Here is a 19,454-nt window from a genome sequence, read left to right on the forward strand (position 1 = left end):
TGGAAAAAGTTTCTGAAATGATTTATCTTTGTCTCATTTTTTTACATCACAGAAATGACATTTAACAGGCTGTGTAGACTTTTATATCCATTGTATAATTGTGTGTGAGGTACGTGAGATACAGGTGAGTATTCACATATATTGTGTGTGAGGTATGTGAGTTACAGGTGAGGTGCACTTATATTGTGTGTGTGGTACGTGGGTTACAGGAGTGTGCACATATAGTTGTGCGTGTGAGCATGGTTACAGGTGAGTGTGCACATATATTGTTGTGAGGTACATGGTTTACAGGTGAGGTGAGTGCAATATAGAGTATGTGAGGTAAGTGGGTTACAGTGAGTGTGCACATATATTGTATGTGAGGTACGTGGGTTACAGGAGTGTGCACATATATTGTGTATGTGAGGTAAGTGGGTTACAGGTAAGTGTGCACGTATATTGTGTGTGTGAGGTACGTGGGTTACAGGTGATGGTGCACATATATGTGTATGTGAGGTAAGTGGGTTACAGGTAATGTGCACTATATTGTGTGTGTGAGGTACGTGGGTTACAGGTGAGTGTGCACATATATTGTTTGTGAGGTACATGGGTTACAGGTGAGTGTGCATATATATTGTATGTGAGGTAAGTGGTTACAGGTAAGTGTGCACGTATATTGTGTGTTGAGGACGTGGGTTACAGGTGAGTGTGCACATATATTTGTATGTGAGTAAGTGGGTTACAGGTAAGTGTGCACTATATTGTGTGTGTGAGGTACGTGGGTTACAGGTGAGTGTGCATATATATTGTATGTGAGGTAAGTGGGTTACAGGTAAGTGTGCACGTATATTGTGTGGTGTGTGAGGTACCTGTGTTATAGCTGAGTGTCACGTATATGTGTGTGAGTTACATGGGTTATAGGTGAGTGTCATGTATATTGTGATGAGGTACGTGGGTTTACAGCTGAGTGTGCATGTATATTGTTGTGAGTTACATGGTTATAGGTGAGTGTGCACGTATATTTGTGTGTGAGATACGGGGTTACAGGTGAGTGTGCACGTATATTGTGTGTGAGGTACATGGGTTACTGTTGAGTGTGCACATATATTGTGTGTGAGGTATGTGAGTTACAGGTGAGTGTTCACATATATTGTGTGTGAGTTACATGGGTATATAGGTGTTGCATGTATATTGTGTATGAGGTACGTGGGTTACAGCTGAGTGTGCATGTATATTGTGTGAGTTACATGGTTACAGTGAGTGTGCACGTATATTGTGTGTGAGGTACATGGGTTATTGGTGAGTGTGCACATATATTGTGTGTGAGGTAAGTGAGTTACAGGTGAGTGTGCATAGTCTACTAAATAATTCTCTTGTGTGCACATAGTAATTTTTTGTGTCCTCACATGATTTTTATTGATATATAATGAGAGATACATTGATACACCCTATTAGTAACTACAAACAACTTGCACATATGCATGTATATTCTTACTGTACAGGCCGTATGGATTGACGCCTTCAGATGGCTCATGGTTGAGCACAGAGGAGAACCGATGTGTGTAATTACGTGAAGACTGAGGAGGATGAAGTTCCTATAAATACCGCTACAGGTAATTAACATTAATTAACACCTTAGCCGCTGATGTACCCTGTACATCAGCGGGGGTTTGACATGCCCCAAACATCCGCCAGATATACGCAGGTTTTGCCTATATTTGTATGCCTCTGGAAGTAAGGTATGCAGTCCTAGCACAGCTTTGCCACTGCCGGCGAAGCTGCGCTAGTTAAACTCTTAGGCCTAGATTAGAGTTCGCGGTAGCCGTCAAAACCAGCTTTAGAGGCTCCTAACGCTGGTTTTGGCCGCCGCTGGTATTTGGAGTCAGTGATTAAAGGGTCTAACGCTCACTTTTCAGCCGCGACTTTTCCATACCGCAGATCCCCCTACGCCATTTGCGAGCCTATCTTTTCAATGGATCTTTCTAACGCTGTATTTAGAGTCGTTTCTGCTTGAGCGTTAGAGCTCTAACGACAAGATTCCAGCCGCCTGAAAATAGCAGGAGTTAAGAGCTTTCTGGCTAACGCCGGTTCATAAAGCTCTTAACTACTGTACCCTAAAGTACACTAACAACCCATAAACTACCTATGTACCCCTAAACCGAGCTCCCCCCACATCGCCGCCACTCGATTAAAATTTTTAACCCCTAATCTGCCGACCGCCACCTACGTTATCCCTATGTACCCCTAATCTGCTGCCCCTAACACCGCCGACCCCTATATTATATTTATTAACCCCTAATCTGCCCCCTCAACGTCGCCGACACCTACCTACACTTATTAACTCCTAATCTGCCGAGCGGGACCTGAGCGCTACTATAATAAAGTTATTAACCCCTAATCCGCCTCACTAACCCTATCATAAATAGTATTAACCCCTAATCTGCCCTCCCTAACATCGCCGACACCTAACTTCAATTATTAACCCCTAATCTTCCGATCGGAGCTCACCTATTCTAATAAATGTATTAACCCCTAAAGCTAAGTCTAACCCTAAACACTAACACCCCCCTAACTTAAATATAATTTACATCTAACGAAATAAATTAACTCTTATTAAATAAATTAATCCTATTTAAAGCTAAATACTTACCTGTAAAATAAACCCTATATAGCTACAATATAAATTATAATTATATTATAGCTATTTTAGGATTAATATTATTTACAGGCAACTTGGTATTTATTTTAACTAGTACAATAGCTATTAAATAGTTAAGAACTATTTAATAGTTACCTAGTTAAAATAATTACAAAATACCTGTAAAATAAATCCTAAACCTAAGATATAATTAAACCTAACACTACCCTATACAATAAAATAATTAAATAAACTACCTACAATTACCTACAATTAACCTAACACTACACTATCAATAAATTAATTAAACACAATTGCTACAAATAAATACAATTAAATAAACTAGCTAAAGTACAAAAAATAAAAAGAACTAAGTTTACAGAAAATAAAAAAATATTTACAAACATAAGAAAAATATTACAACAATTTTAAACTAATTACACCTACTCTAAGCCCCCTAATAAAATAACAAAGCCCCCCAAAATAAAAAATTCCTACCCTATTCTAAATTAAAAAAGTTACAAGCTCTTTTACCTTACCAGCCCTGAACAGGGCCCTTTGCGGGGCATGCCCCAAGAATTCAGCTCTTTTGCCTGTAAAAAAAAACATACAATACCCCCCCCCCCAACATTACAACCCACCACCCACATACCCCTAATCTAACCCAAACCCCCCTTAAATAAGCCTAACACTAATCCCCTGAAGATCTTCCTACCTTGTCCTTCACCATCCAGGTATCACCGATCCGTCCTGGCTCCGATATCTTCATCCAACCCAAGCGGGGGCTAGACATCCACTGAAGAAGTCCGAAGAGGGTCCAAAGTCTTCCTCCTATCCGGCAAGAAGAGGACATCCGGACCGGCAAACATCTTCTCCAAGCGGCATCTTCCATCTTCTTCCATCCGGAGCGAAGCGGCAGGATCCTGAAGACCCCCAGCGCGGAACATCCATCCGGACCGACGACTGAAACGACGAATGACGGCTCCTTTAAATGACTCATCCAAGATGGCGTCCCTCGAATTCCGATTGGCTGATAGGATTCTATCAGCCAATCGGAATTAATAGGAATTTTCTGATTGGCTGATGAATCACCAATCAGAATCTAGTTCAATCCGATTGGCTGATCCAATCAGCCAATCAGATTGAGCTCGCATTCTATTGCTGATCGAACAGCCAATAGAATGCGAGCTCAATCTGATTGGCTGATTGGATCAGCCAATCGATTGAACTTGATTCTGATTGTGATTCCATCAGCCAATCAGAAAATTCCTACCTTAATTCCGATTGGCTGATAGAATCCTATCAGCCAATCGGAATTCGAGGGACGCCATCTTGGATGACGTCATTTAAAGGAACCGTCATTCGTCGTCAGTCCGGTCCGGATGGATGTTCCGCTCTGGGTCTTCAGGATCCTGCGCTTCGCTCCGGATGGAAGAAATGGAAGATGCCGCTTGGAGAAGATGTTTGCCGTCCGGATGTCCTCTTCTTGCCGATAGGAGGGAAGACTTTGGACCCTCTTCTGGACTTCTTCAGTGGATGTCTAGCCCCCCTTGGGTTGGATGAAGATATCGGAGCCAGACGGATCGTGATACCTGGATGGTGAAGACAAGTAGGAAGATCTTCAGGGGATTAGTGTTAGGCTTATTTAAGGGTTTGGTTAGATTAGGGTATGGGGTGGTGGGTTGTAATGTGGGGGGGGGTATTGTATGTTTTTTTTTTACAGGCAAAAGAGCTGAACTTCTTGGGGCATGCCCCGCAAAGGGCCCTGTTCAGGGCTGGTAAGGTAAAAGACTTGTAACTTTTTTAATTTAGAATAGGTAGGGAATTTTTTATTTTGGGGCTTTGTTATTTATTAGGGGGCTTAGAGTAGGTGTAATTAGTTTAAAATTGTTGTAATATTTTTCTTATGTTTGTAAATATTTTTTTATTTTCTGTAACTTAGTTCTTTTTTATTTTTTGTACTTTAGCTAGTTTATTTAATTGTATTTATTTGTAGCAATTGTGTTTATTTAATTTATTGATAGTGTAGTGTTAGGTTAATTGTAGGTAATTGTAGGTAGTTTATTTAATTATTTTATTGATAGGGTAGTGTTAGGTTTAATTATATCTTAGGTTAGATTTATTTTACAGTAAATTTGTTATTATTTTAACTAGGTAACTATTAAATAGTTCTTAACTATTTAATAGCTATTGTACCTATTAAAATAAATACCAAGTTGCCTGTAAAATAAATATTAATCCTAAAATAGCTATAATATAATTATAATTTATATTGTAGCTATATTAGGGTTTATTTACAGGTAAGTATTTAGCTTTAAATAGATTAATTTATTTAATAAGAGTTAATTAATTTCGTTAGATGTAAATTATATTTAAGTTAGGGGGTGTTAGTGTTTAGGGTTAGACTTAGCTTTAGGGGTTAATACATTTATTAGAATAGCGGTGCGACGATCGGAAATTAGGGTTAATAATTAAGGTAGTGTCGGCGATGTAGGAGGGCAGATTAGGGGTTAATACTATTTATGATAGGGTTAGTGAGGCGGATTAGGGTTAATAACTTTATTATAGTAGCGCTCAGGTCCGCTCGGCAGATTAGGGGTTAATAAGTGTAGGCAGGTGTCGGCGACGTTGTGGGGGGCAGATTAGGGGTTAATAAATATAACATAGGGGTCGGCGATGTTAGGGCAGCAGATTAGGGGTACATAGGATAACGTAGGTTGCGGCGGTTTACGGAGCGGCAGATTAGGGGTTAAAAGTGTAATGCAGGGGTCAGCGATAGCGGGGGCGCAGATTAGGGGTTAATAAGTGTAAGGTTAGGGGTGTTTAGACTCGGGTACATGTTAGAGTGTTAGGTGCAGACGTAGGAAGTGTTTCCCCATAGGAAACAATGGGGCTGCGTTAGGAGCTGAACGCGGCTTTTTTGCAGGTGTTAGTTTTTTTTTCAGCTCAAACAGCCCCATTGTTTCCTATGGGGAATCGTGCACGAGCACGTTTTTGATGCCGGCCGCGTCCGTAAGCAACTCTGGTATCGAGAGTTGCATTTGCGGTAAAAATGCTCTACGCTCCTTTTTAGAGCCTAACGCAGCATTTGTTTGAACTCTCGATACCAGAGTTAAATTTATGGTGCGGCCAGAAAAAAGCCCGCGGAGCGTTAACAGCCCTTTTACCGCCGAACTCTAAATCTAGGCCTTAATGACCACAGATGTACAGGGTACGTCTGTCAATAAGGGGTTAAGTAAAGGGAATATTCTGATGGTGACATTTTCTCATTTAAACAGTTATATTTTCTCAGATGGTTACACAACAGACACAAGTCAGTGAGCAGCTCATGTATGAATAACTAAGGGCTAGATTACACATGAAGCACACAAATATAAGCACTGCTGAGTGCTAACTCCACTCAAGTTAAATCTATAGAGCTTCTATTCTTGTACTCGTATTACAAGTTGAAAGTCAAATATTCGGAAGAGTCAAAGCCTCAGATGCGCTAACATCTGGAGCTCGATATTGTGACCCTCGCTGAGTCCCTTTCTGCAACATATACACCTTTGTGCCCCATAAGATAGACTGTATCCCTTTAAATCACTGTTAGAACATTTATTTCAATAATTAACCTTGTTTTTGTGTTAAATATATATAACTGAGTGAAATACTTAATTTGAATATATTATGTATGTGTTTTTATTGCGCATATATTTAAGAGTTAACATTTGCTTCATTCTCTTGGTAACAGAAGTACATTGTAAGGTTGTATAAAATGACTCTCTTTCTCTGAATCATGAAAGTTTTTTTTTTTTTACATTTTACTTCAGGTCTCTAAAAGCACTAAGTTTCCAGTGCTATTTTGTAATGTGCTCGAGTGTAACGCTTATGTCGCCAATGTAATATGTGCGTTTAGTAGCAAATCCTGCGCTCTTCATTCAAAGTATAGGGTGTGCTAAATAAATGTCAGCCTCGTTAAAGGGACATGAAACCCTTAATTTTTTTTTCATGATTCATAGATAGAATGGGGAGCAGAACCGTTAACCTTTCCCTTAGTGTGACCTTGTGCACAATCATCATCAGAAACATGACATATTCATATAGATACAGAGAGAATACAATTTAAAATAACTTTCCAATTTACTTTCTATTATCTAATTTTCTTCATTCTCTTGGTATCAAAGGATACCATGAGAACAAAACAAAATAGATAATAAAAGAAAATTGGAAAGTTGTTTAAACTTGTATTCTCTCTGTATCTATCTTAAAATGTCACGTCTCTGATGATGTGCGCAAGGTCACACTAAGGGTAACGTTAACGGTTGTGCTCCACTTGTGTCTCATAGATGCAGCGCACAGGTGAGTGTACGTGTGATGTGTCTGAGGGATACAGGGCACAGGTGAGTGTACATGTGTGATGTGTCTGAGGATACAGGGTACAGGTGAGTGTATGTGTGTGATGTGTCTGAGGGATACAGGGCACAGGTGAGTGTACATGTGTGATGTGTCTGATGGGTACAGGTGAGTGTACATGTGTGATGTGTCTGAGGGATACAGGGCACAGGTGAGTGTACTTGTGTGATGTGTCTGAGGGATACAGGGCACAGGTGAGTGTACATGTGTGATGTGTCTGAGGGATACAGGGCACAGGTGAGTGTACATGTGTGATGTGTCTGAGGGATACAGGGTACAGGTGAGTGTATGTGTGTGATGTGTCTGAGGGATACAGGGCACAGGTGAGTGTACTTGTGTGATGTGTCTGAGGGATACAGGGCACAGGTGAGTGTACATGTGTGATGTGTCTGAGGGATACAGGGCACAGGTGAGTGTACATGTGTGATGTGTCTGAGGGATACAGGGTACAGGTGAGTGTACGTGTGTGATGTGTCTGAGGGATACAGGGCACAGGTGAGTGTACATGTGTGATGTGTCTGAGGTATACAGGACACAGGTGAGTGTATGGTGTGTGATGTCTCTGAGGGATACAGGGCACAAGTGAGTGTACGTGTGTGATGTGTCTGAGGGATAAAGGGCACAGGTGAGTGTACGTGTATGATGTGTCTGAGGGATACAGGGCACAGGTGAGTGTACGTGTATGATGTGTCTGAGGGATACAGGGCACAGGTGAGTGTACGTGTGTGATGTGTCTGAGGGATACAGGGCACAGGTGAGTGTACTTGTGTGATGTATCTGAGGGATACAGGGCACAGGTGAGTGTACATGTGTGATATGTCTGAGGGATACAGGGCACAGGTGAGTGTACGTGTGTGATGTGTCTGAGGTGTACAGGACACAGTAGTGTACGTGTGTGATGGTCTGAGGGATACAGGGCACAGGTGAGTGTATTTGTGTGATGTGTCTGAGGGATACAGGGCACAGGTGAGTGTACGTGTGTGATGTGTCTGAGGGATGCAGGGCACAGGTGAGTGTACATGTGATGTGTCTGAGGGATGCAGGGCACAGGTGAGTGTACGTGTGTGATGTGTCTGAGGTGTACAGGACACAGGTGAGTGTACGTGTGTGATGTGTCTGAGGGATACAGGGCACAGGTGAGTGTACGTGTGTGATGTGTCCTGAGGTATACAGGACACAGGTGAGTGTACGTGTGTGATGTGTCTGAGGGATACAGGGCACAGGTGAGTGTACGTGTGTGATGTGTCTGAGGGATACAGGGCACAGGTGAGTGTACGTGTGTGATGTGTCTGAGGGATACAGGGCACAGGTGAGTGTACATGTGTGATGTGTCTGAGGGATACAGGGCACAGGTGAGTGTACGTGTGTAAGGGGTGCAGGGTACAGGTGAGTGTACATGTGTGATGTGTCTTAGGGGTGCAGGTACAGGTGAGTGTACATGTGTGATGTCTCTTAGGGGTGCAGGGTACAGGTGAGTGTACGTGTGTCAGGGGTGCAGGGTACAGGTGAGTGTACATTTGTGATGTACCTCAGGGATACAGGACACAGGTGAGTGTACATGTGTGATGTGTCTGAGAGATACAGGGCATAGGTGAGTGTACATGTGTGATGTGTCTGAGGGATACAGGGCACAGTGAGTGTACATGTGTGATGTGTCTGAGAGATACAGGGCATAGGTGAGTGTACATGTGTGATGTGTCTGAGGGATACAGGGCACAGGTGAGTGTACGTGTGTGATGTGTCTGAGGTATACAGGTACAGGTGAGTGTACGTGTGTGATGTGTCTGAGGGATACAGGGTACAGGTGAGTGTACGTGTGTGATGTGTCTGAGGGATACAGGGTACAGGTGAGTGTACGTGTGTGATGTGTCTGAGGATACAGGGTACAGGTGATTGTACGTGTATGATGTGCCTGAGGGATACAGGGCACAGGTGAGTGTGCATGTGTGATGTGTCTGAGGGATACAGGGCACAGGTGAGTGTACGTGTGTGATGTCTTAGGGATACAGGGCACGGGTGAGTGTACGTGTGTGATGTGTCTGAGGGATACAGGGCACAGGTGAGTGTACGTGTGTGATGTGTCTGAGGGATACAGGGCACAGGTGAGTGTACATGTGTGATGTGTCTGAGGGATACAGGGCACAGGTGAGTGTACATGTGTGATGTGTCTGAGGGATACAGGGCACAGGTGAGTGTGTATGTGTGATGTGTCTGAGGGATACAGGGCACAGGTGAGTGTACGTGTGTTATGTGTCTGATAGATACAGGGCACAGGTGAGTGTACATGTGTGATGTGTCTGAGGCATACAGGGCACAGGTTAGTGTATGTGTCTGATGTGTCTGAGGGATACAGGGCACAGGTGAGTGTACTGTGTGTGATGTGTCTGAGGGATACAGGGCACAGGTGAGTGTATGTGTGTGATGTGTCTGAGGGATACAGGGCACAGGTGAGTGTACGTGTGATGTGTCTGAGGGATACAGGGCACAGGTGAGTGTACGTGTGTGATGTGTCTGAGGGATACAGGGCACAGGTGAGTGTACGTGTATGATGTGTCTGAGGGATACAGGGCACAGGTGAGTGTACATGTGTGATGTGTCTGAGGGATACAGGGCACAGGTGAGTGTACATGTATGATATGTCTGAGGGATGACAGGCACAGGTGAGTGTACATGTATGATATGTCTGAGAGATGACAGGCACAGGTGAGTGTACATGTGTGATGTGTCTGAGGGATGACAGGGCACAGGTGAGTGTACATGTGTGATGTGTCTTAGGGGTGCAGGGTACTGGTAAGTGTACGTGTGTGAGGGATACAGGGCACAAGTGTGTGTACATGTGTGATGTGTCTGAGGGATACAGGGCACAGGTGAGTGTATGTGCAATGTATATGAGGGGTGCAGGGTACAGGTGAGTGTACGTGTGTGATTGTCTTAGCGTGCAAGTGTGTGTACATGTGTGATGTGTCTGAGGGATACAGGGCACAGGTGAGTGTACGTGTGTGATGTGTATGAGGGGTGCAGGGCACAGGTGAGTGTACGTGTGTGATGTGTCTGAGGGATACAGGGCACAGGTGAGTGTACATGTATGATGTGTCTGAGGGGTGCAGGGCACAGGTGAGTGTACATGTGTTATGTGTCTGAGGGATACAGGGCACAGGTGAGTGTACATGTGTGCTGTGTCTTAGGGGTGCAGGGTACAGGTGAGTGTACGTGTGTTATGTGTCTGATAGATACAGGGCACAGGTGAGTGTGTACGTGTGTGATGTGTCTGAGGGATACAGGGCACAGGTGAGTGTACGTGTGTGATGTGTCTGAAGGATACAGGGCACAGGTGAGTGTACATGTGTGATGTGTCTGAGGGATACAGGGCACAGGTGAGTGTACATGTGTGATGTGTCTGAGGGATACAGGACACAGGTGAGTGTACGTGTGTGATGTGTCTGAGGGATACAGGGCACAGGTGAGTGTACATATGTGATGTGTCTGAGGGATACAGGGCACAGGTGAGTGTACATGTGTGATGTGTCTGAGGGATACAGGGCACAGGTGAGTGTACATGTGTGATGTGTCTGAGGGATACAGGGTACAGGTGAGTGTACGTGTGTTATGTGTCTGATAGATATAGGGCACAGGTGAGTGTATATGTGTGATGTTTCTGAGGGATACAGGGTACAGGTGAGTGTACGTGTGTTATGTGTCTGATAGATATAGGGCACAGGTGAGTGTACATGTGTGATGTGTCTTAGGGGTGCAGGGTACTGGAAAGTGTACGTGTGTGAGGGATACAGGGCACACGTGAGTGTACATGTGTGATGTGTCTGAGGGATACAGGGCACAGGTGAATGTATATGTGTGATGTATATGAGGGGTGCAGGGTACAGGTGAGTGTACGTGTGTGATTTGTCTTAGGCGTGCAGGGTGCAGGTGAGTGTACATGTGTGATGTGTATGAGGGGTGCAGGGCACAGGTGAGTGTACATGTGTGATGTGTCTGAGGGGTGCAGGGCACAGGTGAGTGTACATGTGTGCTGTGTCTTAGGGGTGCAGGGTACAGGTGAGTGTACGTGTGTTATGTGTCTGATAGATACAGGGCACAGGTGAGTGTGTACGTGTGTGATGTTTCTTAGGGGTGCAGGGTACAGGTGAGTGTACGTGTGTGAGGGGTGCAGGGTACAGTTGAGTGTATATGTGTGATGTGTCTTAGGGGTGCAGGGTACAGATGAGTGTACGTGTGTTATCTGTCTGATAGATACAGGGCACAGGTGAGTGTGTACGTGTGTGATTTTTCTTAGGGGTGCAGGGTACAGGTGAGTGTACGTGTGTGAGGGGTGCAGGGTACAGTTGAGTGTATATGTGTGATGTGTCTTAGGGGTGCAGGGTACAGGTGAGCGTACATGTGTGCTGTGTCTTAGGGGTGCAGGGTACAGGTGAGTGTACGTGTGATGTCTGTGGGGTGCAGGCTATTATTTATAGATACAGTATAGTTTAGAAACACTGTTATGTTTTTGATGCTTCTATTAAAGGTACATGAAACCCAGCATTTTTCTTTCATGATTCAAACAATTTTAAAAAGGTTTCCAATTTACTTCTATTATCAAATTTGTCAAATTTACTTCAATGTGTCATGTTATTCTTTGTTGAAGAGATATCTAGATATGTAGCGTGCACGTGTTCTGAGCACTACATGCCCGGTAAAAGTTATGCCATCTAGGGCTGTTGCTAATGCATAATATTCTAGTTGCCATTTAGTTCTGCAGACATGTACAGGTGAGAGGGTTCAGGTAAGTGTACGTGTGTGATGTGCCTGAGGGATGCAGGGTACAGGTGAGTGTACGTGTGTGATGTGCCTGAGGTATGCAGGGTACAGGTGAGTGTACGTGTGTGATATGCCTGAGGGACGCAGGGTCTAAGTGAGTGTATGTGTGTGATGTATCTAAGGGGCACAATGTATGTTAGTGACGTGTCTGAGCAAATCAGGACACCAAAAAGGGTATGGGTTACACCTATAAGAGGGGCGCATGGCACATGTAAATGTATTTGTGTGACATGTATATGGCAAGCAGGTCACAGGTGAGTGTATGTGTTTGACATGTCTGGGGCTTGCAGGGTACAGGTGAGTGTTCATGTGTGATGTGTCTGAGGGGTACAGAGTATCGGGAATGTGCGTGTATGTGTTTCTAATATTACAACTTCCTTGTGCAGTGGCTAAAAGCTAAACTGTGACCATATTTATATGATCTATGCAGGTGATGTTAAGACTGAAGTCACTCTTAATACTAAACAGACAAATGACTTGGAACCTTTGAAGCAGGAAATCAGTGACAATATCAGTACAGGTGAGTGTACTTGTGTGATGAGTCTGAGAGATACAGGGCACAGTTGAGTGTGTGTGTGTGAGGTGTCTGAGGGATGCTATTTAAGCAGACACCCTGCTGCTATTACCTCTCTTTGTCCATCTATCATTCTGCTGCTTTCCTACTGTATGAGTGTAGTGCTCGCCTACCTTTAAATGATCTAACAAATTAATTCCTTAGTTTTATTCATTTTGTTTTCCTGGTAGTAAAGTAACTCATATCTGTAAACCATTTTTTTTTAATCCTAAATAAATATTTGTTGTTTTTTGTTTAGATGCCTGTCACTTATTCCTTCCTCTTTTTTTAATAGTATTAATTTCTTCTATAAAGGTAAGACGAGTCCACGGATTCATCCTTACTTGTGGGATATTATCCTTCCTAACAGGAAGTGGCAAAGAGCACCACAGCAGAGCTGTCTATATAGCTCCTCCCTTAGCTCCACCCCAGTCATTCTCGTTGCCTACTCTAAGTACTAGGAAGGGTAAAGTGAAAGAGGTGATAAAATATTAGTTTTTAATTTCTTCAAGCAAGAGTTTGTTATTTTAAATGGTACCGGTGTGTACTATTTACTCTCAGGCAGCAGATGGATGAAGACTGCTGCCTGGAGGATGATGATCTTAGCATTTGTAACTAAGATCCATTGCTGTTCCCAGAGGCTGAGGAGTACAGGAAACTTCAGTGTGAGGAACGGTTTCATGCTATGCAGCAGTGAGGTATGTCAGTCATATTTTTCTGGAGAGACTGTGTATTTCAGAAAGGCTGACATTATACCCAGGAGGGTAAGGGTAAGCAGTAATCCTAGAGCTAAAAGAAGGGCATTACTTAGCTTGCATATGGGGCCAATTACAAATATGGTTGACACTGAATTGCAAATGTTTGTGAGCAAAGTTTTTTGATTTGGGAGTGCTTTAACGTTTTTGTGGGCAATAACGTTTTGGGCAAACTTTATTAAGGGCACACATGGCTTAACTTTTGGGTCTCAGAACCCACATGGCTAGTTATAACCGCTCTGGTGCGGTTCTTTAAGGCTGTGGAGACATCGAGTGAGATGGGCGGGGCCTATTTTCACGCCTCAGATGCACAGTTAGTTTTATCAGCAAGCAGCAAACTAACTCTTGAGGACCCTGGTGTATGTTTTGGGCCAAATCAAAGATTTTACCCCACATTTTCGATCCCTGAGGGCAGGTAGGGCCACAGCAGGGCTGTGGCAAGGTGCTGAGAGTGTTTTTTTTCCGGATCTGGGCCTATTTTCGATCCGGTTTGCAAATTAAGGGGTTAATTGTTAAAAAAAATTGTGGTACAATCTTAACTACCTATATTGTGTCTACATACAAAATTTTGAAAAATTTGGTGCATGTTTAGGCTGTTTTGCAGAATGTGTATGCTTTTTTTCTCTTAAAGGCGCAGTACCGTTTTTTAAATTGTATTTTTTTCACTAAATAAAGTGTATTCATGCTTGTTTGTAGTCATTACTAGTCTGTTCAACATGTCTGACATTGAGGGAAGTCAATGTTCAATATGTTTAGAAGCCATTGTGGAACCTCCACTTAGAATGTGTCCCTCATGCACTGAAAGGTCAATAAATTGTAAAGAACATATTTTAGCTACTAAAAGTATGTCGCAGGATGATTCTCAGTCAGAAGAGAATCAGGTTTTGCTATCTAATTCTCCCCAAGTGTCACAACCGTTAATGCCTGCACAAGCGACGCCAAGTTCTTCTAGTGCATCTTATTCTTTCACCCTGCAATATATGGCCGAAGTTATGAATACTACCCTCACAGAGGTTTTCTCTAAGCTGCCTGGGTTGCAGGGGAAGCGCAGTAGGTCTGGTGTGAGAATAAACGCTGAGCCCTCTGACGCTTTATTAGCCATATCCGATGTACCCTCACAATGTTCTGAAGTGAGAGATTTGCTGGCTGAGGGAGAGATTTCTGATTCAGGAAATATGTTCCCTCAGACAGATTCATATATGACGACTTTTAAATTTAAACTAGAACACCTCCGCTTATTGCTCAGGGAGGTTTTAGCGACTCTGGATGATTGTGACCCTATTGTAGTTCCAGAGAAATTGTGTAAAATGGACAGATTCCTAGAGGTTCCTGCCTACACTGATGTTTTTCCTGTCCCTAAGAGGATTTCGGAAATTGTTACTAAGGAGTGGGATAGACCAGGTATTCAGTTCGCTCCCCCTCCTACTTTTAAGAAAATGTTTCCCATATCTGACGCAGTGCGGGACTCGTGGCAGACGGTCCCTAAGGTGGAGGGAGCTATTTCTACCCTGGCTAAGCGTACAACTATACCTATCGAGGACAGTTGTGCTTTCAAAGATCCTATGGATAAAAATTAGAGGGTCTTCTGAAGAAAATATTTGTTCACCAAGGTTTTCTTCTCCAACCTATAGCGTGCATTGTTCCTGTAACTACTGCAGCGTCCTTTTGGTTCGAGGCTCTGGAAGAGGCTCTTCAGGTTGAGACCCCATTAGATGATATTCTGGATAGAATTAGGGCTCTCAAGCTAGCTAATTCTTTCATTACAGATGCCGCTTTTCAATTGGCTAAATTAGCGGCGAAGAATTCAAGTTTTGCCATTTTAGCGCGTAGAGCGTTATGGCTTAAATCCTGGTCTGCTGATGTGTTATCAAAAGCTAAGCTTTTAGCCATCCCTTTCAAGGTAAGACCCTATTCGGGCCTGAACTGAAAGAGATCATCTCAGACATCACTGGAGGGAAAGGCCATGCCCTTCCTCAGGATAAGACGAATAAGATGAGGACCAAACAAAATAATTTTGGTTCCTTTCAGAACTTCAAAGGTGGTCCCTCTCCTTCTTCCCCTGCCGCAAAGCAAGAGGGGAATTTTGCTCAGTCCAAGTCAGTCTGGAGCTATATACCATGGGAGTGATCTGCCCAGTTCCGAAAACAGAACAGGGGCAGGGGTTCTACTCCAATCTGTTTGTGGTTCCCAAAAAAGAGGGAACTTTCAGACCAATTTTGGATCTCAAGATCCTAAACAAATTCCTCAAAGTCCCATCTTTCAAGATGGAGACCATTCGGACTATTTTGCCAATGATCCAGGAGGGTCAATATATGTCCACCGTGGACTTAAAGGATGCTTATCTACACATTCCTATCCACAAAGATCATCACCAGTTCCTCAGGTTCGCCTTTCTGGACAAGTATTACCAGTTTGTGGCTCTTCCCTTCGGGTTGGCCACAGCTCCCAGAACAGCTCCCAGAATTTTCACAAAGGTGCTAGGGTCCCTTCTAGCGGTTCTAAGGCCGCGGGGCATAGCTGTGGCGCCTTATCTGGACGATATCTTAATCCAGGCGTCAACTTTCCAACTAGCCAAGTTTCACATGGGCATCGTGGTGGCTTTTCTAAGATCTCACGGGTGGAAGGTGAACATACAAAAGAGTTCACTTATCCCTCCCACAAGAGTTCCTTTCCTGGGAACTCTGATAGATTCAGTGGACATGAAAATTTTTCTGACGGAGGTCAGGAAATCAAAAATTCTATCCATCTGCCGAGCTCTTCATTCCATTCCTCGCCCATCAGTGGCTCAGTGTATGGAGGTAATCGGCTTAATGGTAGCGGCAATGGACAAAGTTCCGTTTGCTCGCTTGCATCTCAGACCACTGCAACTTTGCATGCTCAAACAGTGGAATGGGGATTATGCAGATTTATCTCCTCAGATAAATCTGGACCAAGAGACCAGAGACTCTCTTCTTTGGTGGTTGTCACAGGATCATCTGTCCAAGGGAATGTGTTTCCGCAGGCCAGCGTGGGTCATAGTGACGATGGACGCCAGCCTATTGGACTGGGGTGCAGTCTGGAATTCCCTGAAAGCACAGGGATTGTGGACTCAGGAGGAGACTCTCCTCCCGATAAATATTCTAGAACTGAGAGCGATAATTCAACTCGCTTCAGGCGTGTCCTCAGCTGGCGTCGGCCAGATTCATAAGATTCCAGTCGGACAATATCACGACTGTAGCATATATCAATCATCAGGGGGGAACAAAGAGTTCTCTAGCGATAATAGAGGTTACCAAAATAATTTGATGGGCAGAGACTCACTCTTGCCATCTATCAGCAATCTATATCCCAGGAGTGGAGAACTGGGAAGCGGATTTTCTAAGTCGTCAGACTTTTCATCCGGGGGAGTGGGAACTCCATCCGGAGGTGTTTGCACAATTGATTCAGCAATGGGGCACATCAGAATTGGATCTGATGGCGTCTCGTCAGAACGCCAAACTTCCTTGTTACGGTCCAGGTCAAGGGATCCTCAGGCAGTACTGATAGATGCTCTAGCAGTACCCTGGTCGTTCAACCTGGCTTATGTGTTTCCACCATTTCCTCTCCTTCCCCAGGAGAGAGCTTCAGTGATTTTGATAGCACCTGCGTGGCCATGCATAACTTTGTATGCAGACCTGGTGGACATGTCATCTCTTCCACCATGGTCTCTGCCACTGAGACAGGACCTTCTGATTCAAGGTCCGTTCCAGCACCCAAATCTAGTTTCTCTGCGGCTGACTGCTTGTAGATTGAACGCTTGATCTTATCCAAGCGGAGTTTCTCGGAGTCGGTCATAGATACCTTGATTCAGGCTCGAAAGCCTGTCACCAGGAAAATTTATCATAAGATATAGCGTAAATATCTTTATTGGTGCGAATCCAAAGGCTACTCATGGAGTAAGATCAGGATTCCTAGGATTTTGTCCTTTCTCCAAGAAGGATTGGAGAAGGGGCTATCAGCTAGTTCCTTAAAGTGACAGATACCTGCTTTACCAATTCTACTGCACAAACGTCTGGCAGACATTCCAGACGTTCAGTCGTTCTGTCAGGCTTTGGTTAGAATCAAGCCTATGTTTAGAGCTGTTGCTCCGCCATAGAGTTTGAATTTAGTTCTTAAAGTTCTTCAAGGGGTTCCGTTTGAACCTATGCATTCCATAGATATTAAGCTTCTATCTTGGAAAGTTCTATTTTTAGTTGCTATCTCTTCGGCTCAAAGAGTTTCTGAACTATCTGCATTGCAATGCGACTCGCCTTATCTCGTTTTCCATGCTGATAAGGTGGTTTTGCGTACCAAACCTGGATTCCTTCCTAAGGTTGTTACTAATAGGAATATCAATCAGGAAATTGTTGTTCCTTCTCTGTGTCCTAATCCTTCTACTCAGGAGCGTCTGTTGCACAACTTGGATGTGGTTCGTGCTTTGAAATTTTATTTGCAGGCAACCAAAGATTTCCGTCAAACATCTTCTTTGTTTGTTGTCTATTCTGGAAAACGTAGAGGTCAAAAAGCTACGGCTACCTCTCTTGCCTTTTGGCTGAAAAGCATCATCCGTTTGGCATACGAGACTGCTGGACAGCAGCCTCCTGAAAGAATTACAGCTCACTCTACTAGAGCGGTGGCTTCCACATGGGCTTTTAAAAATGATGCTTCTGTTGAACAGATTTGTAAGGCTGCGACTTGGTCTTCGCTTCATACCTTTTCCAAATTTTACAAATTTGATACCTTTGCTTCTTCGGAGTCTATTTTTGGGAGAAAAGTTCTTCAAGCAGTGGTGCCTTCTGTTTAACCATCTGTCTTGTCCCTCCCGTTCATCCGTGTCCTGTAGCTTTGGTATTGTATCCCACAAGTAAGGATGAATCCGTGGACTCGTCTTACCTTTATAGAAGAAAAGTAAATTTATGCTTACCTGATAAATTAATTTCTTCTATGGTAAGACGAGTCCATGGCCCGCCCTGTCATTTAAAGACAGATTATATTTTTTTTATTTAAACTCAGTCACCTCTGCACCTTGTAGTTTCTCCTTTTTCTTCCTGTACCTTCGGTCGAATGACTGGGGGTGGAGCTAAGGGAGGAGCTATATAGACAGCTCTGCTGTGGTGCTCTTTGCCACTTCCTGTTAGGAAGGATTATATCCCACAAGTAAGGATCAATCCGTGGACTCGTCTTACCATAGAAGAAATTAATTTATCAGGTAAGCATAAATTTACTTTTGCTTTCAGAAATGTCAACATTGTTGAAAATGCTTCTATTGTGTGATGGTAAACACTTTCTGAATTTCTTCCAACAATGAATGCTCAATACTAGCTGAATATCTATCTATCTATCTTTATATATATATATATATATATATATAATATAATATATATATATATATATATATATATATATATATATATATTTCTCTTTTAAGACACAATGAGTCCATGGATCATCTTAATTACTAATCGGATATTCACCTCTGGTCAGCAGGAGGAGGCAAAGAGCACCACAGCAGAGCTGTTAAATAGCTCCTCCATTCCCTCCCACCCCATTCATTCTCTTTGCCTACATTAGTGATAGGAAGAGGTAAAGTGAGGTGTTAGAAAAGATTCTTCAATCAAGAGTTTATTATTTTTAAAGTAGTGCCAGAGTGTGCTGCTTTGTTCTAGGGTGTAGCCGTAGTCCATATCAGTCAGTAGAGCTTTTGGTGGCTTTAGAGCAATGGGAACTTGTGGGACATAATTCTCACTGCGCCTCCCATATTCTGCTGCCCTGACCCTGAAAACCTGAGGGATTTTTACTCAGGAATTTCGTTTATTTACAGGTCCATGGGAGGGAGAGGACCTCTTAAACCTGGAAACTGCCTTGCTGCCAGGCAGAAGATGAGGTAAGTGCTGACTTTATTCTGGGGATATAGGTCTCAGAAGGAGTTTGGGCACTTTATTATTTCTTTTACAAGATACGACGAGTCCACGGATTTCATCCTTACTTATGGGATATCGCCTCTTCGTCAGCAGGAGGAGGCAAAGAGCACCACAGCAGAGCTGTATATATAGCTCCTCCCCTTCCTCCCACCCCAGTCATTCTCTTTACCTATGTTAGTGATAGGAAGAGGTAAAGTTTATTCCTTAGTACCACAACCAATATTGCTTTTGCTTAATTTTTTTGTCATGGCTGACCTTCTGGAAAGTACATGCTTTTTAGTTTATTATTTTTAAATGGTACCAGTGTGTGCTATTTTACTCAGGGGTAAAGCTACAGGCTTTTCAGCAATGGGAAATGAGGAGTTTTATATTTCTCTCTGCGCCTCCCATACTATTTGCTG

General features: G+C 43.4%; 1 protein-coding gene across 1 annotated transcript in view; it reads left to right on the forward strand.

Moving 5' to 3' along the window:
- The first annotated feature begins 239 nt into the window (after positions 1 to 239).
- The window catches only part of LOC128657871 (gastrula zinc finger protein XlCGF57.1-like), a 165,794-nt gene continuing 146,579 nt past the window's right edge, over positions 240 to 19,454 (forward strand). Inside the window, exons 1-2 of the mRNA XM_053712300.1 lie at positions 240 to 249; positions 12,258 to 12,347. Coding sequence (XP_053568275.1) covers positions 240 to 249; positions 12,258 to 12,347 — 100 coding nt within the window. The remainder of the gene's footprint in view (positions 250 to 12,257; positions 12,348 to 19,454) is intronic.

The sequence above is a fragment of the Bombina bombina genome, chromosome 4, assembly GCF_027579735.1.
Source record: "Bombina bombina isolate aBomBom1 chromosome 4, aBomBom1.pri, whole genome shotgun sequence".
NCBI classification, from domain to species: Eukaryota; Metazoa; Chordata; class Amphibia; order Anura; family Bombinatoridae; genus Bombina; species Bombina bombina.